This window comes from Artibeus jamaicensis, unplaced genomic scaffold, assembly GCF_021234435.1.
Source record: "Artibeus jamaicensis isolate MK-2021 breed Jamaican fruit bat unplaced genomic scaffold, CSHL_Jam_final scaffold_1031, whole genome shotgun sequence".
NCBI lineage: Eukaryota > Metazoa > Chordata > Mammalia > Chiroptera > Phyllostomidae > Artibeus > Artibeus jamaicensis.
In genome coordinates, this window is record NW_026522026.1 from 3,560,687 (window position 1) to 3,580,479 (window position 19,793).

Consider the following 19,793-nt stretch of genomic DNA (forward strand, 5'->3'; position numbering starts at 1 on the left):
AAACTGTAAAGCCATTCTCAAAATTACCTTTCTGGGTTTCATTTTGTTGTTTTGTTTTGACTTTATGAAAGAGTAGTTAAGTAAGAAGTCACTTTCTGCCTGATTTCTTGATAGACTGAGAAGCTAGATTCAGGAGCCCCTAATCCTATCTCGCTCCTATTGTACACTGATTCAGGAATGTTAACCACCCACCAAGTACCACTATCCTACCGAGTACCAGCATTATGTTTACACATAATAATAGGTAATTTCAGTGAGCACTAACCCTGCGCGGGACATTGTGTTAAGCACTTTCATTATTTTCTTTTAAGTTAGGTGTTATTATTATCATCCTTATTTTACATACAAGGAAACTGAGACAGATTAAATTACTTGTTCAAGTTTTCACAAGCAGACAGATTAAATCCAGAGCCCATGGTCTTAACCACTGACCAAAAGATTACATAAGCATATGTTTCCAGCACAGAAGTTGTGGTCATTTTAAGGGCATCACTTGGGGTGAGGAAGAATGAGACAAAAAAAGGAATAATATGAGGAAAATAATAAAAAGTAGAAAGCTAGGAGTCATCAGCATTCATCAGACTTCATTTTGTACTCAAATGTGTTTTCAGGACTAACTCACTGTTCTTAGGCCCTACAGGGGAATGCAATAAGAAGTAAGATAATTTATGTATTCTACAGATTTGACCTTACGACATACAAACAAGAACAGTTAAATAATACAGATCAGGTGTGAAGTACCAGATCTAGAATCGTGTGGGCCTAGGTGGCAGATAAAAAGATTCAAGCTGTACGAAATCAGAATGCAAAGGTGATCTGTAGGAACAAGAGATCCAGGCCCTTGAGGAGAACCGTGAACATGAGCGGGATTTGACTAACTCCGTTAAAAGCAGTCATTCCCCCAGACTGTGCCTCCAACAGCACCCGAGGAAGTGGGAATGAGCAGAGGTATAACGAGCTGGCCAGCCGGGCTGGGGTGAGACCACTTGGCGAACTAGCGGGAGCTGAGGTTGAGAAGGCTGGGCTCAGGTTTGTGGAAGGTCTTGTCCAAAAGACAATGGGAAGTCACCGAAAGATTTTGTACAAGGAAGTGGCAGGATTAAGGCAGAATTTGGGGAAGTGAAATCAAATGCAGCAGTCTGGTGGATGGCAAACAGAACAAAAAATAATTTAGGACGTTTTTCATGATTACTAGACTTGGAAGCCATAAAATACAGTAGCACCACGCAGAAGCAGAGGTTCAGAGAAGGAAGGTGTAGACATGAAAGGCACTCGTGGGTAGTGGCGGGTATGAATTCAGGGAGAGCGTCTGAACCCCCCAAACTTCAAAAATGTTCCTAAGTCTTACACGCACATACCTCCAAAAGCTCCTATTGGGAACAGCAGCCCTGGCGGGAAGACTGACTTTCATTCCAGTTAGGCCTGTCACCCAGGGCAACCAAAACCACCCGCAGCAATTCTGGCGGACGACCCCACAAAGTATCCCAATCCATCCGGTCCACGCTCCCCACCTCCACCTGCAGGAGTCAGAGGGAAAGGTGGAAAAGTTTGGGGAGTAGCCTCGGCGCACCAGAAGGTCCTTTTTTCATTCCTCAACCACTCTCTCGGGTGTTCAGATGCGGAGGATGACGTCGGGACAATGCTCAGGCCACTCCTCCCCTGGGGAGGATTGTGAAACTCTGGATACTCCGTACCTCGCCCGGCTAGTAAGTTCTCAAGTGCGAGGCTCCTCCCGAGACTTATAAAGGTCGCACCTCGGACCTTCTGAGCTCCACTGCCTGACGGGCCTGTGTCTGCGTCGAAGGGACGCGGCTGACCGGTGGCCCTCCAGTCTCTCCGCCGCGCCCCAACCGCTCCAGCCGGGCAGGTGCGCTCCCCTCTGCGCCCGCCGCCCGCTCGCAGCCCAAGAGCCCGCCGGCTCCTCGGAGTCGCACCGCCGCTGCAGGTAGCAGGATGGAGTCGCGCGGTGTCCGCGCGCTTCTGCGGCTCGGCCTGGGTAAGCCCGGGAGGGACTTTGCGCCTCGGAAGACTGGGAGGTTTCCACCCGCCTGAAGTGTCCTCGTTACCAACCACCGTGATGTCTTGGTGTTCGAGTTCGTCTTTCCCGCCTGCCGGGGTTGGAATGGGACAGGGTCCGGGAGGAGGGGAACTGGTGTTAACACTGCTTTTCCTCGATAAATTAACTATCTGTCGGTATATGTGTTATGCATGAATTCACAGGGCTCCATATTAAGCAAAATAAAAACGGTCGTAAAGATTTTATTTTTGGCTGTTATAAAATTTGCTGTTCCAGAAATCCAAAGAGCAGGACGCACTCTGGACACTCCAGTCGTGTTGTCTCTGTTGGGGGCAAGGCCTGGGCGGGGGGCGTGAGCAGAGACTGGACTTTGGAAAAGAAAGCGTTTCCTCCGCTCCTGCCCTCGGAGTTCTGGTCAAGCCTGGCTAAACTGCCGGGGGCGCTGCTGTGCGCTGGTGTCAGATTTGCGGGAGCTCCAGACCCCAGGGAATTAAAACGCAGTTTCCGCTGTACCTGGAACCGGTACTCGCACCCCAAGTACCTGCCGCTTTACCCTTGTCCCTGAGTCCTCGCGGCGGATGGCTGGTCAGCCGCTTTGCATTGGGCGCACATTCCACAATCTGTGAACGCTGAGTGCGCTTTAATGCTTGTCATCATCCTATTTGAGAATATTTAGTGTTAGTAGACAGTGGGATGGGGGGGGAGGAAAGAAAGAAAAGAATCCTTATGTAACCTTCCGGGTTTTAAAAATATATATCCCTTCTCCTTAATCCTTTAAACTTCAAAAGGAATTTGGAGCTGTATATGAAAATTTAATATGGAAATAAAACTTGCCAGCCTCATCTTCTTTCTGGACTTGCAATGAGGCGAATTCCCCTACCTACCTCCCTACTTGTGCAGGATGTGACAGTTAAATTATTATTTCGACCCACCTTATCTCAGGGGTTGTGAGACCTAATAAAATGCATGCTATGCACAGTGGAACTCATCCAAGTTCAGGAAGGTAAGTGGAAATTGGGTCTCTAGTTTCTATCAAAACTGTGCTAAGGACTTGGTGGAAGATTCTCAGTAAATAATGTGGCTTTGCGATCTCTGTTTTGAAGTCTCTGTGAGAAGAACAGAGTTGGAAAAGTGACAGTCTCCTTGCAGTTAGAAATTAACCTAGAGGTCAGAAAGGCTTAGTGCTCCCCGGACCACAGTCCCTGTAAGGTTGCATCCCAACAATGCGTGTCTGTCCTGGGAGGTTCTTCGAACATTCTAATTTGAGACAGCAAGGGCCTATGAATAACCTGGTTACTACCCACCTAGTGTATGTCGTGTGTGTGTTTGTTGTTATGAAAGTGCTTAAGTCCTTTATTGCATTACTTAATTACGGTTCACCTATTTCATCAGCTGCCAAGCCCATTTTCAAATGAGCTAGGTCAGTTTCTGTTTTCCCAGTGTGTTTAGATATCTCTCTGCCACTAGGAAAGTTCCTGTTTGAAGTTCTATGTCATCTCTCTACAGTCCATGCAAGTATGCAAGGCCAATGGTTTTATTCTAAAGCACATGGAAAAAGATGAAGCCATCTGTTATTTCTGAAATTGTCCCTCATGCCCCATGCCCAAAATGATTACCTAGAAATGCTTTTCCCAAATGACTATTCTCATTTATTTTAGATTTCAGCAAACAGTTTATTATTGCTTTCTTGTGGAATTTATATGTCTTTATGGCTATGAAAAAAATATAGACATCTTCAGTTCCATCTTCTGCCTCAAACACATACAGATTTAAATTGCTACTCACTCACACAATCATTTGGTTATTTTAAAATTTTATTATTTGATATTGATGTTCTTACTATATATAGGGAAACTGTAACCCAAGTTCCCATAGAAAAGCAAGGTGAAACTACGAGAATTCACACCTGAGTGTGCCAGCACTTTTCAGCTCACTGAACATAAGTAAAAGTTCTAGTTCCCCAAACTAGATAACACATTTCTAAAAAGTCAACAATTTTAGAGTTGAATTATCATTTCAATCTTGTGTCTGTACCAGAGCAAAGAGGAGAAATTTTTATCTTGAGTCCAGCAATTAGTGCTTGGGGGCTCTTGACCTAAAATCAAACATTTTCATTGACACCCAAATGGTCTTGGGAGCATGTTCCTGAGTGCTATCTCCAAGACAATTTATCCTTATTTCATTGTACAATGACAGACAATTGAGAAGAATATAAACAAACAATCTTCCTCGAAAATATGAGAAGCACAGATCTCAGTGAAAGATTGACTTTCCTCAGATCTTTTCTGTTTACCCGAGAGTTTATGAGCTGCCTGAATGTTAGCTCACCTGAGATGACACATCATAGGCAGCAAACATGATGACGGGCCTCTCCTTTCTGGTTTGGTACCTGGGTGTCCGAGCTGCCTTACACATCATCTTGCCACATGAACAACTTCGGTAATCGGGGTGTATGGTTCTCTGCACTGGGGGCCAAATCCAGGAGCTGGAAACGGAACTAACAGTTACCAAATGCCTAATGTGAGCCAAACCTGTTGTGTGTTAGGTGCTTCACACATAGCATATCATTTGCTTCTTAAAATAGCCGTATGAGATCAGTGGGATTAGCCCAGTTTGACAAATGAAGGAACTAAGGCTCAGTGAAGAAACTTGTGTAAACGGCAAGAGTAAATGTCTTCTGTACATCTTTGCCCCCAAATTCCCCATTTCCTGGTTAATTATCACCCAAAAGATGCAAATACCATGTAAGAAATTGTGTTCAAAGAGACTATAAATTAAGGTGTGGTTTCCTCATCTGCAAGTCTTTATTCTGAATTAGACTACCTATGCAAACCATTTAATTAATATGCTGGGAACATTCCTTCAGAAGACAATGGGAAGACTCTCCGAAGCTATGATAGGCGAGATCCCTGGGGAGGAGCACCCTGACAGCCATCACCTTGGGATGGCAATTCTGGAAGCTTTGAAAAAATGAAGTGACAGACTCAGAGTCCTCTGGCGGTGCAGTGCATTAGCGAAGACTGGGTGTCTAGTTACAGGGCAGACAGAGGTTCAGTGACATTCTAGGTTAAAGTAATGATTTAATTAGCTATCTGTGATATACACAATGATTTGGCAGTTGTCCAGAAAAATGCTAACCCTTAATTTCTTAGGACAGAAATCCTAAATTTTAAATTTGAGGCATGAAAGTGAGTTAGATACAAATCCTCTGGAAAATCTTCCATGTAAGAAAAAAGCCTCACTCTCATATATATATATATATATATATATATATATATATACACACACGTGTGTAGAATATAGGTTTCACAACCCAGTTGTTTTATCTGATATTTTCAGGAAGACTTTTTTTTGGAACCTGTTTTCTCATCTGTAAAATAGTTCATAATACCTGTGTTATCAGATTATTGTACATGAATTTAATGAGTTGGATGACATTAGAAAATAATAAAATCACTTTTAAAATTAGAGGTATCATCATCATCATCATCAAGTGCTTTCTTACAGAATACTTCATTTGGTCCTTACAATAATTCCCTTTTAACTGGGAAAGGTATTATTATTCCCATTTTGCAAACGAAGAAACAGACTTAAAAAGAAGAGTCATCCACGTGTAAGGCTTTATGTTTGAGGGCGCTGACCCTCTGCTGTGATCAGCCCCAACTCACTCTTCACTTCTGATGAAATTCTACTCATCCTTTAAGACTGTTCTCTGATAAGGCCCCCCCACCTTTCTTCTCCCGCCACACGAAAATCAGTGTGCGTACTTACCTGGCAGGGCCGATGCCACCGTTACGAAAGTGGTTTCCCAGGGCGAGGCACATCCACTGCACCTCCATGTGCTGACCCTGCAATTTCTCTGAACGTGAGAAACTCGACTGCATAATCTGTGGTAGTGGGGGACTATGTTCTCATTCTCCCCTGGCAAAAAATAAAATAAAATGGGAAAAGGTGCAGCCTCTCCCCCACACTGTTCTTGCACCTCTCTATTTCTGTGGTTCTGCACTTCTCAGTTATTCTGTGTGTAGCTAACCTCGCCTCTTCTTGCTGATGCCGCACTCTTTTTTCCATTTACATTATGATAGGCTAATATGAAATACTTAGTAAGTGTTAGTTGGATGAATGATTAGATTGATACTTTTAGAATTCTCACCACTATGTTTTGACTCATCCAGCTGTTCTTTGAAAATGTGCTTGAGAAGCTAAATATTTTGAGACTTAAGCAATAGTTTTTGAAAATTAATTTTGTTGTTTATGATAAAACCTAAAGTTATTCTTCCCTCTTTTCCCCATTTCTATCTCTTAGTATAGTATGTATTCACTAATGGTCTGCCAAACAAAAGTTAAGCATATTTTAAATTACATGAACTGTGGGTGTGGGTATGTGAGAGAGAGAGAGAGAAAGAGAGACCGAGCAGTGATATGACGGAATGGTGGATAATCAGTAAAAAAAGGAAAAGTATTGTTTTAGAAATGGAAGGATAGAATAATCTAATAATCTAATAGTAATATTACTATTAATAATCTATTAATAGTAATATTAATCTAATAATCTATTACTATTAGATTATTAGATTATTATTAATAATTATTAATAATCTAATAATCATATAATAATCTAATCTAAATTCCATTTTCCATTCCTAGATCTCTGTTTCCAGAGATAAGAAAATTCAGCTGCAGCAAAATAAAATTAGTGTCTGAGCTAGAACTGGACTCCTTAGCTCATGGGTGTAATACAGGTTTTTCAGCCTTGGGTGTATCTGCATTCTGAACTGGATAACCCTTAGTTGTGAGCCTTTCTACGGGAATCACTGGATCTATAGCAGCAAGCCCTGGCTTCTACCCACTAGATGTCAGTATCACCCTGCCCCCTCTGGTTGTGACAACGACAACAAAAAAATGTCCCCAGGCATTGCCAAACGTCCCAGGTTGACAAACTCTGGGTTGAGAGCCCCTAGTCCAATGGTGTTCCATTGCTATAACACACTGGCACTCATAATTCACAGTTTAAATGATCAATGCTTAAGTTACCAAGACAATTAACACTGATGGTAAGCTGGATGAAAGCATAAAATTGATTCTAGTGCTAAAAAATCAACTTAGCAATTTTTATGGCTGATTTTAGCACTGTTTTCCCTGAATAATAATGAATCTTGTTCATGATGGAGTCACTCATACTTTCTTCTTTTATCATTGCCTTGCTGACTACCCCATGCCTCCTTTTATGATTCTGATTTCTTGCCTCCCACAACACCGAACTTCTTTTCCCCCCAATTTTCTTGGCCATTTCTCACTCCTTACTAACTGTGTCCCAATGTTCTATTATTTCCCCATTCCATCCTATTTCCCTTGAAACATTTGAGTGGCTCCTCTATCTTTAAAGGTCATATTTTCTCATATGAGTTTCAAATAAACTCCACCAACTCGATTATTTAATATAATGTAACATAATAATACAGTATAATAAATATAATATGAATGGATGCTATATGAACTACACTTCCATTCCTTCACTCATTATATTTTCCTTTCATGTCTACGAGCAGCAAGCGCCACCACAAACCTGCTGATCTGCCTGTTTCCTACTCTTTTAGCGCCACCGCCCTCCTTTGTATTTTCTACCCAGAAACTTGGCATCGTCTATGAATTTTCTCTTTTCCTTTCCGTCCCCAGGTATCTAGTCCCATTAAATCCACTCAGGACAGGAGCTATATCATTCATGTCAATTTTTCTTTCAGCATCTTGTTCAATATCTTGCATACAGAAAAACCTCACCAGATATTTATTGAGCAAATATAATTTGAGATATGTAGTTATTAAAAATAAGCACAGGCTAAGCTACTCTCTTTTCTTTTATTCATCGGGTGTAACTTGGTGCTTCCCACTTGAGTGTTACACTACAGCTGCATATGTGCTTCTTACTGAAGCTGAGGTCACCAATTTAACCAAAAATATATTCCACAAAATAAATTTTTAGCAGTTTCAAATGTGCTAGGTGCATTATGTGGATTTGCTGAATGAAGAGTAATTAACTTTTAGACTTTAAAAATTACCTTTGTGTACTCATGTCCCCCCTTTTTTGTTGCTAACTGATTAAAACTCTGTTATTTCGCAAATTCATTTTTAGCAATAGGCCTTTATAAACAATGGATGGGACGATAGTCAACATTTTTCTTAAAATGTCATTACATATTCCAGGCTGCAGGCCGTAATGTGACCATACTGAAAAGAAGGCAAATGGCAAACACTCACCATCCAAACTGCTGCTCCTTTGGGAGATGTTTCTTTGGAAACAGTAATGTAGGAGTCCTGGAAATTTCTGGATTGGTCTACAGGGATAGGTATGAGAAGCAAGATGAAAGGGAGTAGAGGTAAAAAGGGTTATAAAAGACCCTCCCATACAACATTATGTTGAAGAAAATAATATTTTCCCCAAAAGACATTTGAAATAATACTCTAGAAATGAATCTTCGGCTTTTAGGAGATGCAAGTCCCACATTAGGAGCTCTTTAGTTACCACATTCTAAATACTCAGATTAATAAAAGTATAACCTTTACACAAGAGTTGATATGCATTCTCTCATGTTATGAGAATATTTCCATTATGAACAAGATACATCTTTAAGTCTACTTTAGGATAAAATAAGTTCTACCCTCACATTTCAGCATATAGACTCTTGATTTGAATAGCTTGAAGAATAGTCTTGTATGGTTACTAAAATATGAGCACTCTGAAGTATGACTTTAAAATTACTAGCAAAATTGAAGAGTATAGTGCTTATGAATTGAAAGACATGGTCTATTAAATCTTTTCTTGCGCCTTGATAATGAGGATCCCATGGCTGTCTCTTAATGTCAAAATTAAAAGAAATACTTATTTGTAACCATTATGACATCAACCTCTGGTTGCATCCTGTTTTATCTCAAACAGCTATCATTGGTTTTTACATTTCATTTTTTAATACCTTAGTTAAAGGATTAACATGAAAAACTGTAAGAAGAGAATGATTGCTACCAACAAAGGCAGGATTATTTCCAAATATATGAAACATAGGATGTTACCAGAAAGTGTTGAGAGTAGTTTTGTACATTATGTAATGTAACACAGATTTTAGTCGTTTTAACCAAGGCGCAGTGAGACCATGTCTACTCGTGGAATGTAATTTAAATGAAATGCGTCTGGAAATGGTGAAGGTATGTTTACCCTTCAAAGCATACAAGATCTAACCTGCCTACTACGTTAGAGACAAATGCCAAAATTATAGAGTGCTGTGAAAGAGGCAGGAGAACTAACAGTCCGTGAGTTGACGCATATGTGACCACAGAGAAAGTGTGAACAAAGTGATTTTGCTGCCTATTTGGGCTGGGCAAATACTATGATTTATTATGAGTTTGCTGTTCGGTTCTACACATTATAAAAGGTAAAATTAGAAAAATCATTTTCATTCTGTAACCTATGTCATTTTACTTTGGGTCACTTTTACATGCTCGATTGTTTTTCAGAACCATTTTTATCCCTGAAAATTCTCATCAATTTTGCAGACTTGACTGACTTGGTAGGCCAGGGAATAAGTCCCTGCCTCCGTGTGGATAAGCCCCTCCACATGGCCAAAAAAAAAGCAAGGTCAAGAGAAACCAGGTGCAATAGAAGGACATTTCTGACATGAGAAATTCCTCCTGCTGTTGCATAAACCATCTTGGTGCCCCGGGGCCCACAGCACTGAGTGCACCCCCTCTCATTCAGGTGACAGCATTCAACCTGCCTCTTGTGTGCAGTCCCCGATATTGTGTAAGGGTGTAGGCCTGGCCGTGACTCACAGGTTAGAGGTAGTTTGTATCCTGTGAGTCACGGGCACCACTTCCTGCTGGCATCTTGGAGATTTCACTATAGCACAATCTCTGAAAGATGACGGTAGAGAGAAGAGTAGGTGAGGTTCAGAATCCTAAAACCCACTTGGAAACTAGACCAAAAAAAATGGCTTTAAGGGGACTTTGATTTTCATAGAAGCATTGAAGTAGAAGTTTTAGCTGCCAATTTTGAGTTTATAAATCATTTACCCCATATCACCCTGTGCAGAATTCCTCGTGTATTATTTACCAATATAAACTTGCCACTAGATCTGTTTTCTGAAACAACGGTACTATCCAAAAGTTTCAGTATCGTAGTCAATTATTTTCTTAGCAGAACCCATGGTAAAGGACTAAAACTCAAGTATAATATTTATAGTTGAATCTTTGAGAGATCATCAATGTCATGAAAAACCAAAAGATTAAAAAATATGTATGCAAATATGACTTTAGCATCGATTTCTTCCCTCTAGACTTTAAAATAACAAGTAGTGAGTGATTCTTAAAAGTGGCAGGGTAGTAGATATCAGAACTTTCTCTGGTGGAGATTTTCCATCTTTTGATCACTCCCACTTACTCCTCTACCCCCATTTGCAAGGGCCTGGGGCAGAGGTGAGGTGGAGGAAAGCTTGAGAATCACTGTTTTAAAGCAGGAGAGCTATGTAAATGAACCCATGATTTAGAACCAACTTTGCTGTCTTATTGGCTTCCTACACCCATGATGGAACTGCAATCTAAACACCTTCTTTTGCGGGTAACATTTAAAATTATTTACAATTTCATTTGTAAAATACCCGGATGTTGGATTAATGCAGTGAGTCTCACAGAAACCATCCTGAGCGATGGACTATGTCCAAGGGAGTGTCACAGGTGAGGAGAGCCCAGCTTTCATGGAGGCACACCCTGCACCGAACATTCTTTAATTCACAAAGACAAATATTTCACCTGTGGCCTGACCAACTGGGACAAAGTTTCCAACAATGGAAAAACCAACAAACTACTAGAATCCTGAATGCAAAACAAAACAACACACTGAGAAGCAACACCCCCAAATGATTAGCTGGATTCTAAAATAGTCCCAGATTGCAGCTGGAAGCAATTCCAAACAGGAGAGGCTAGTTTCTGATTCCTGCAGAGGATAAAGGAATGTGCTTCAAATGTGCCTTTGCACAATGGGCAGGGCTGGCCTTTCTTGGTGAGAGAACTGGTGATGTTGCCTCCAAAGAACTCCTCAGCTGCAGAAGCAGGGGGGAATAGGAGGCTCAAGGATGTAAAAACACAAATCTAGATCTCCAGTTTGTCTAAGTTAAAGGGTTTAATTCTTTAGTCGTTAAAATGCATAGCAAAATTATATCAAGAAGTGGTGCAAAATTGACCTGGATGAGATTACAGTGCATTCTTTATGAAAAACTCTGTGGACAAAGTAATCTTTTTTCATCACTATTCGACTGACAATGAAATCCAAATTTTGGTCAGGTTTCTTATTTAACAAAGATGATGTTTTTTTCCTATGAGAGTAATTGAAACAGCATTTATATTGTAGAAACACAGAAGGGGGAGGAGATAGTTTTAAACTTTTTGAAAAGTGTTTTCAAATCATTGAAAGATTATGGGACAATGTCAAAAGATACATTTCTAACTCTCATCTCCGATGGTAACTGGATAATTGGTCTTAGGACATTTAAGTTAAGTGCACAGAGGTTGTTTGAGGATAGTGACTACTTCACAGGATTATTAGGAGTATCAAGCTTAAAACATAAAATTACAACTATGATACTGATGAAAATAACCCAATTTCTTTAACACATACATGCCTTCTCTGAGAAAAAAATAAAATCCTTTATTACAAGGGTTAAATCATTGTTTAAAATACCCAATTACAGATATTACAATCTTGTTACAGACCAGTAGAGGGCACTCCACATACTTACTGCTGACACCAGAGGCGAGATGATGAGGACCAGGGAACACTTACGGAATCTCTGCTATGCTAGACATTTCAGAAAAACATCACTTCATTCAATTCTCCCAAAAACTCTAAGGGGCAAAATAAATCACATAGCTCAAGTTTTCTCCCAGGATTGCCTTTTCATCGTACTTTGTTGTCTCCCTTTGGGGTTAGTTAAATAATCACTTCAATTACATTTATACTTGTTCCTTCCATGTGCTGTCTATTATACTGTAGTATTGTTGTCTGTTTCCAAATTCTGTAACGTGATCCATTAAGAACAATACTGTGTACCTTTAGGAAAGTTACTTAAACTCTTTATGTTTCTCTTTTCTCATATGTCTAATAGCAGCACTAGTACCTTCACCAAAGAGTCAATAAAATGTTTAAATGAGAAAATATAAATAAGGAGGGTAGAACAAGGTTTGCATATAGTACATGTTCAAGAAATGTTAACTGCTGCCAATGTTACCACTATTTATATTTATATAACAATTGCTCATACAGACTAGAAAGAGTGGTTGAAGGACAAATAAATCATTCTTGAACAGATGAGACTAAACTCTCTCTCATAAATATCTGTGCAAATAAAGTCATCCTTCTTATGCTTTCTACGCAATTCAGAAACTACTTGAGTAATTCTGGTGCCTATTTTTCAATATTTATCTTTTCATTGGAGACACGTGATGTTCAACTGCTTCCCGGGCTGATGGGAACTGTATTCTAGGGCTCATTGTGGTTCATCTAGCATGTGTGCTCATTCCCACATTAGATATGTTCTGACTTCACTTAGGTTACCTTTTACAATGCAAAGAGTAATTTAGACACTTAATCAACAACAAATATATCTTAGGTGGAGAACCTGTACAGTTGGTACCATAAGTAGATCCTAATTCTTATTTGAAGCTTTTTTGTATGGTAGGTCCTACCTTAGAGCATTGCTTCAAGCTTGACCTGGAGTAAAACACTGGAGAGCCTACAATTTTCTAACTTCTGTGCTTCTTAGGGTATCAGACTTCAAAATGAGGCCTTTGAAATGTTCCCGTGAGACATTTAAAGAAGGTTAAATCTATAACTAAGTGTGAATATAGTGCCAAGGCTTTTACCCTTGGATATAAGATCTTGGGTGCATTTTCTATTATATGCCTGTTTCCATGAATTGTTTTCTTTTATGGTTTTGATGGATCAATTCTCAAATTAATTTCAACAACTCTATAAATACTGCAGTTTTGTGGAAATCTGACCAAGCTTTTTTTCCTTGAAGCATTAATTACGTAATTCTTTCATCAACAGGTTTTCATCTTCTACAAGTGGTGCTCAGTACAACTGTGGTCCCTTCATGTGCCCCCGGAGAATCTGGAGACAACTGCACAGCTTCAGGTAAGCCCAGCTTTGTCAACAGCGCTTCAAAGGATTACACGTTTTGAACAGTAATGTAAAAACTCAAAGACTGTACATATACGGCAGCTACTGTATTAACAAAAGAATGCTTAATCCCCTTATGAACCAGCAATCTGGAAAACTGATGTAAAGAACTAATTGGGGGCAGTTTCTCTAGTTATATGGAGAAATTTGATCTTAAAGACATAGCGAAGGAGAAAATCAGATTCCCTATGGTCATTCTCCAGAGCTTCTCTGTGAAACATTGTTAGAGGCTGGATCCCAGGCCAAATAGGGGAATTTAAACTTCGTACACAGTAGATAATCAATGTATTTTGTTGTTGTTTCTTTGTAACAGGAACAAGTGATATCCTGTCTTTTTAGTCACAGCATTTATACAGAAACATTTATGGAGCATGAGCTACGTGCCAAACATGGTGTTTAAGCATAGAGATACAAAGGTGAATGATGCACCATCTTCTCCCCTCAAGGACACTAGAGCACTCTGAACGTGGCTCTGCTTTATATTTAGGGAAGGGTCCTCGTGCAGTTGAGTCAAGGATTATCCTGCGTTGTGGAGACAAGGATTACTTATGCTGAGGAACCAAGATGTTTTGCTCAACAACTTCACCTTCTCTCTCTTGTCTGCCTTCATTACTGGGCTCTCTGGAGGGTTAGTCTGCCTCCCTCTTCTCCCCTCCTTTGTTTTGTTGTTGTTTGTTACAAACAAGATACTATTTTAAAAAATTATTTCATATACATCTTCCACATTTTAGTAACTAAAATATTCCAAAGTGAATTTCACATGTAAGTTGCAACACTATTTCTAACAGCTCTCCTATTTTCTTGGTTGTAGTTGCCTAACCGTGGCATCTGTAACTCAGGTTTAATCTAGTTCCTGTTCAGGTCTCATTGATAGAGAAGTTGGGAGGCCTTAATTGATTTCTTTGATGGTAACCTCAAAAATTCTGGAAACTACACAGAAATCAGCCTTACTAGCTTCAAAGCCAATAGAGAATTGAGCTCTTTTTAATTAACTAATGTATTTGGCTTACAATTACTTTTAGAATAATGAATTTCAGAATTATTTTGAGATTAAAAAATTTAAACACACTTTGGCTAAGTGAAAAATTGTGGAGGGTAATGTGTGTGTGTGTGTGTGTGTGTGTGTGTCCTAAACTCACCTTCTCTATCTTTAAATGTTATCCTTTGAGAATTAAATCCCCACATTTCTCTGGTTTAGTCTCTTGGACACTTTCCTTTGGGCTCTGGTGTTTGTTTCTTGTTTAGGGAGTGTGATAACTAGAGGAACTTTCTACTCTTGAAAATTCTCTTCTCCTTCAGTGATCTGACCTGCTTCATTACAGTAGATTAGTGGTTACTATTATAAGAGGATGTTTAATGTTTCAAAGAAGTCAACAGAATGTATTAAACTTTCCATTTGCTTCACAGATCAGACAAGAAACATTCCACGTGTGGCTCAGGTGTTGAAAATAAAGTGTAGCTCCGACCTGAATGGCTACTGTTTGCACGGAGAGTGCATCTACCTGGTGGACATGAGCGAAAAACACTGCAGGTAACATCCTCCAACAAACAACAAACAAAAAAGGTTTTGAAATGCGTATTTCTTTATTTTTTAATTTTTGAGGTTACTCATGTTTACATGGGGAGCAGAATATATGTACTTTGAGTATGCAATTTATATCTTCTATTAAAAACTTTATTGAGTTTTTTTTAATTACAGGGCAAATAGTAGTTATCAAATTGCACAGATACTTCTGGGGTATAGGCTGGGGGGGGGGGGGCTTCAGATACCTGCCTCTCATGCATGCCTCCCAAGAGTAGCTCATTTTTCAATCTTTTCACTGGACTTATCAGCCAGTGTTTTAGGACCTGATTCCACTGATATAGACAAAAAGCACTTCAAGCCTTAAAAAGTCATGAAATGCTATTCTAGACTGGCTGCAGAACCAGAGCACCATTTCTACACCACAGTGCAGCTTGAGGGCTGTGTGGACCCCCTTTGATTCATGTTGACCTAGTGCTAGGTCAGTCTTTGAGTTCACTTTTTAACTTTTGGCAAACCTTGCTGATTTCTTGCATTATAGCGTGAGATCAGTTCATACAAAAGTCATAACCGTGTTTTTAAAAAAAGTAATGGACCCTTCTCTGGCGTTTTCCTCTAGGTGCTATTCGGGTTACACCGGCAGCCGATGCGAGCACTTCTTCTTAACCGTCCAGCAGCCTTTGAGCGAAGAATACGTGGCTCTGACTGTGATTCTTACCACCTTCTTTCTTCTCTTACTCACCGGTTCCATATACTACTTCTGGAAGTGGTAAGTCACTGTGTTTTTATCTCTGCTTTTATAAATTGTTTTTATACAACATAGGCTTTCAAACTGGTTAAAAATATGGACAAAGTATCTTTTTAGAGGCATAAGTCAGACTCTGCACCAAAGATGTTTATACAGAGGTTTTAGTGGCACATTGGGCTTTGATTCTACTATTAGCTCTGCTACTTACTACCCATGTGACCTGGTGCAAGTCAAACTTGGGAGTCTCAGTCCATTATAAAATGCAGATAGAAACCCTTATTCTGCATTAATTACAGAACCTCCCTCAGTGTTAACTACGATAACACGCGAGAAAGTAAGCCATATGCCTTGATGCCAGTGTTAGGCTTTGTCACTTATCTTTAATGTATTGGGTCAAATTTTTGTATTCTATAAAACACAGCCTTGTAAATTAAATAACCCCAGACACTTAGTACTTTAAATTTTAAGGCAGACTAATAGAAATGAGTTTCCAGACAATTATAGAAGCTTACCTTTAAAAAAATGGTCCACGTCAGTCTCCCGAAACAATCACACTCCCCCCTCGCGGATGGTCACGCGTAGTGCCACGGCGTCCAGGTCAGGACCAGGATGTGGGAACAGTGTGCATCAGTTAATACAGCTGCTCTTAAAATGTCTCCAGGAAATCCTTCTTATTTCGGAGCTGTTACAAAGTGTTCAGTGTACGTTTGCATGAATTTTTTTTCCCTGAAAGCAGTGTACTTCTTTCAAAGGTCTGAAAGTGCACTACTTTTACAAGATTACATTTATTTTTGCCTGTTTGATTTTAAGTACCCATCACGTAACAATGCCTTCCTCATTAGTTATGATCACAGAACGGAATGTGATTAAAGCTGAAATACACCTTAGAGTTGTCTGACTACGGTTCTTTCCTTTACGAAGAAGGGGAAGATGATGTCTAGAGTGGTAAACTGCCATGCCCCAGCTCGTGGAGTTGACCAGTGGCAGAACCAAGTCGAAACAAAGGCTTTTTAACTGTATTATTCCACAAAGCATAGACTATGCACCTCATTCCAAAATGGGTAGAAAATTAACTCAAAATATTAGGAAGATAGCTTGAGTAAATGAATGAATGAATGATTCTGAATCCTGATAGATTTATGAATCCTAGTTGGGAGATCTTGGCCAGGTTCTATAACTTATTTGAACATCACTTTCTTTATCTGTAAAATGAAGATGATAACAGTAAATGTGCAGATAAAATAATTACTGAATGGACAGTACTTAGCCATTATCAGTCACCTAACTAGTGGCTAATACTGGTCATTTAAATTTTTATTGGTGATAGCATTATGTCAAAGTGATGGATGGAATATAATAATATAGTGCAATATTCAAAATGCCAGTTCCTGAGTAGGTAGGTAGGAAAGAAGGAAGCAAAGAAAGAGGGGAGAGAGTGGGAGGGAGGAGGAGAAAGAGAGGGAGAGAGAGAAGGAAAGAAAGAGAAAGAAAAAGAACCAAAGTAGCTTACATGTGGTCACATGCTCCTGGAATTTTACAATTTTCATAATAAGATTCAAGCCTCTGAGGACGCCTTTAATTGCATTCCACCGTTTCCTTCAAAAACTCTTTGACCGCACACTGCTACCCCTCCCTCTGTCCTCATTTCTCCTCGTCCAGCCTAAATCTCCGCTGTCATTCTGGAAACACTACGCGGACGCACCTTTTTCTTTTTTTAATTTTTTTTATTGATTATGCTGTTACAGTTGTTCTATTCCCCCCCTTCATTCCCCTCCACCCTACCTCCCCATCCCCATTACCCCCCCTTTAGTTTATGACCATGTGTCTCAAGTTCTTTAGATTTTATATTTCCCATACTGTACTTGCCCCCCATCTATTTTCTACCTACCATCTATGCTACTTATTTTCTGTACCTTCTCTCCCCTTCTCCTCCTCCCACTCTCCTGTTGCTAACCCTCCTTGAGATCTTCATTTCTATGTTTCCACTCCTGATCTAGCTGTCCTTTTAGTTTGCTTTCGTTTTAGGTGTGGTTCTTAATAACTGTGAGTTTGCTGTCCTTTCACTGTTCATGTTTTTTTAACTCCTTTTTCTTAGGTAAGTCCCTTTAACATTTCATATAATAAGGGCTTGGTGATGATGAACTCCTTGAACTTGATCTTACCTGAGAAGCACTTTATCTGCCCTTCCATTCTAAATGAAAGTTTTGCTGGATAGAGCAATCTTGGTTGTAGTCTTTGGATTTCATGACTTGGAACACCTCTCTCCAGCCCCTTCTTGCCTGTACGGACGCACCTTTTGAGTCCATGCACTTGTTTCTTTTGTTAACATACACCGTTGTTACTACTGTTACATACAGTGCTAACATTTTATTTCTGAATATTTATTTCTAGGTGCAGAAATCGAAAAAGTGAAAAATTAAGGAAGGAATATGAAAGGGTGACCTCAGGGGACCTGGCGCTGCCTCAAGTCTGAACGGTGCCACCCCGCGCATGGGCCGGGCTGTGCAGCACGCCTGTTGGTGTTAATATTCCTATTTTATTAATAATATTTATGTTTGGACATGTGCTGTTGACAATGGCATATTTTAGTATACTTAGACACATTTTTACTTTTGTTTTATTTTTGACATACTACTTGTATACGATTCACAAACAAATATAGCAAGAAAATTAATATATATTTCTTCCTGGGCTAAATGCTTCGTTGAAAGCTCCGAAGCTTCTTTGCCTGCTGCAAATAACTTGCTCAGGAAGTACTGGCAAATGGTGGACTTCTGTAAGCCCAAATACACGGTCAAATTAATTTAATAAATATATTTTTCTACTCCTCAAAGCAATGATCATTGGTGTGATGATGCCGTAGTCTGGTGTATATGTTGACACCACTGTGTCACGTGTTGAAACATTTGATACAATGGGAATTGGGGGGAAGCAAATGTGAGTCATGTGCTATACGTTACCCCTTTGAAACAAACTAAGCTGGGAAAGCTCTGCCCCCTCTTGGCTCCTCGCCAGCTGTACCTCTGTTCATGTCCCTAGAAGGGAAGTGGACAATTCTGTAGGGCAACCCACAACTCCTGTGGGTCCTAGTCACCCATCTAACAGATTCTCCTTAAGTGAAATGCACTGAGAGCTTAATTTTATATTATCTTTTATACAAATAGTGGTTATTTTAAACCCTTACAATACTCCTTTTTGTACAGCATTTATGTGAGGTAACTGTTGCCTGTGAGATAATTAAAAAGAAGTCCATACTGAAAACCAAAATTTGTGCTTTTTTAAAATTTATTTTCATTGAGACTTGGCTTGAATAATTCCAAGATTAACTCCAGTCCAAAATTTGCTGGATTAACTACAGTCCAAAATTTGATGGACTAATCATTATTTTAAAGCATAAGACAATAGTCATATATATATATCATCCAAAGACATAAATGCAGTTATTTTCTACATAAGAGGTTTTAAATTTGAATAAAAGTCAGTAAGTTGATTTTTGTAGACTTTAAAATTACACATTTAAAATTATATCTTGATGCTAGATGTGGGAAAATAAGAAAAAGTAAATCACAATATATTTTATAAAGTGAACAAACTTATTTGAAAGCTTTTCCAATTTAGACTTAATCATTCATCCTTATTGTGGAGGCTGAGATGAAACCAGGCCCTATTTTTTTTGTCTTTTGTTTATTTTTTGTCAGAGACTAAAGCTTCTCCTGCACTCTGGGCCTGTGGTCTCAGAGAGTTAATAAGGGTACCCGGGGCAACTGCATAAGGAGCCACAGCTGCCACCAGCATGGATCTCCTGGGAGACTGTCCCATTGGGACCTGCTGGACCTTTGGGTGGCATCTCTCAGGACTACACAGGACTATACATCTGGTTGGGGAAGGTCTCTTCTTTCTCTCCTCTCTATCCTGATATATGCGAGGGTGACCGAGAGAAGATGGCTAACCTATGAAGTGCTTGGTGCTAGGACTTGCTCTCTCCTGAATCCCTCCCTGTGTTATACAGGCTCGTGCATGCACCTGACTCCAATCCAAAGTCCTAGACCTGGTTCCTTACTATGAAGGGAATATAGATGTTCACATGTAAACCTACATGAGCTCAGTCAGGCAGAATTAGTCATTTGTGCTTTATCAAAAATACATAAAACTTTGTGCCACAATAAAGATAAATAGAATAAAATTTAGTGAGATCAAAAAGAATATTTCTGTTCCCTATTTAATATAGCTGAAGTCAAATATACTGTGTAAGAACTCATTTTAAATCCTGTGCATACTTATT

At 39.6% G+C, this 19,793-nt stretch overlaps 1 protein-coding gene and 1 non-coding gene across 2 annotated transcripts; both read left to right on the forward strand.

The window, feature by feature from the left end:
- The first annotated feature begins 1,788 nt into the window (after positions 1-1,788).
- EREG (epiregulin) lies at positions 1,789-19,316 on the forward strand. Its single transcript, XM_037150209.2, has 5 exons — positions 1,789-1,996; positions 13,110-13,196; positions 14,649-14,772; positions 15,383-15,532; positions 17,903-19,316. The coding sequence occupies exons 1-5, from the start codon at positions 1,954-1,956 to the stop codon at positions 17,982-17,984; spliced, it is 486 nt and encodes a 161-aa protein (XP_037006104.1). The 5' UTR covers positions 1,789-1,953; the 3' UTR covers positions 17,985-19,316.
- On the forward strand, positions 5,781-5,941 carry LOC119052842 (U1 spliceosomal RNA). Its single transcript, XR_005083197.1, has one exon. It is a non-coding gene; the product is annotated as a U1 spliceosomal RNA (small nuclear RNA).
- Positions 19,317-19,793: the final 477 nt, after the last annotated feature.

Bases quoted from the DNA above. Each gene is read 5' to 3' on its own strand.
- EREG (XM_037150209.2), top strand. From the start codon at position 1,954: ATGGAGTCGCGCGGTGTCCGCGCGCTTCTGCGGCTCGGCCTGG. The intron at 13,197-14,648 runs GTAAGCCCAGCT...TTTGCTTCACAG, and splicing joins AGACAACTGCACAGCTTCAG to ATCAGACAAGAAACATTCCA. The intron at 15,533-17,902 runs GTAAGTCACTGT...ATTTATTTCTAG, and splicing joins ATATACTACTTCTGGAAGTG to GTGCAGAAATCGAAAAAGTG.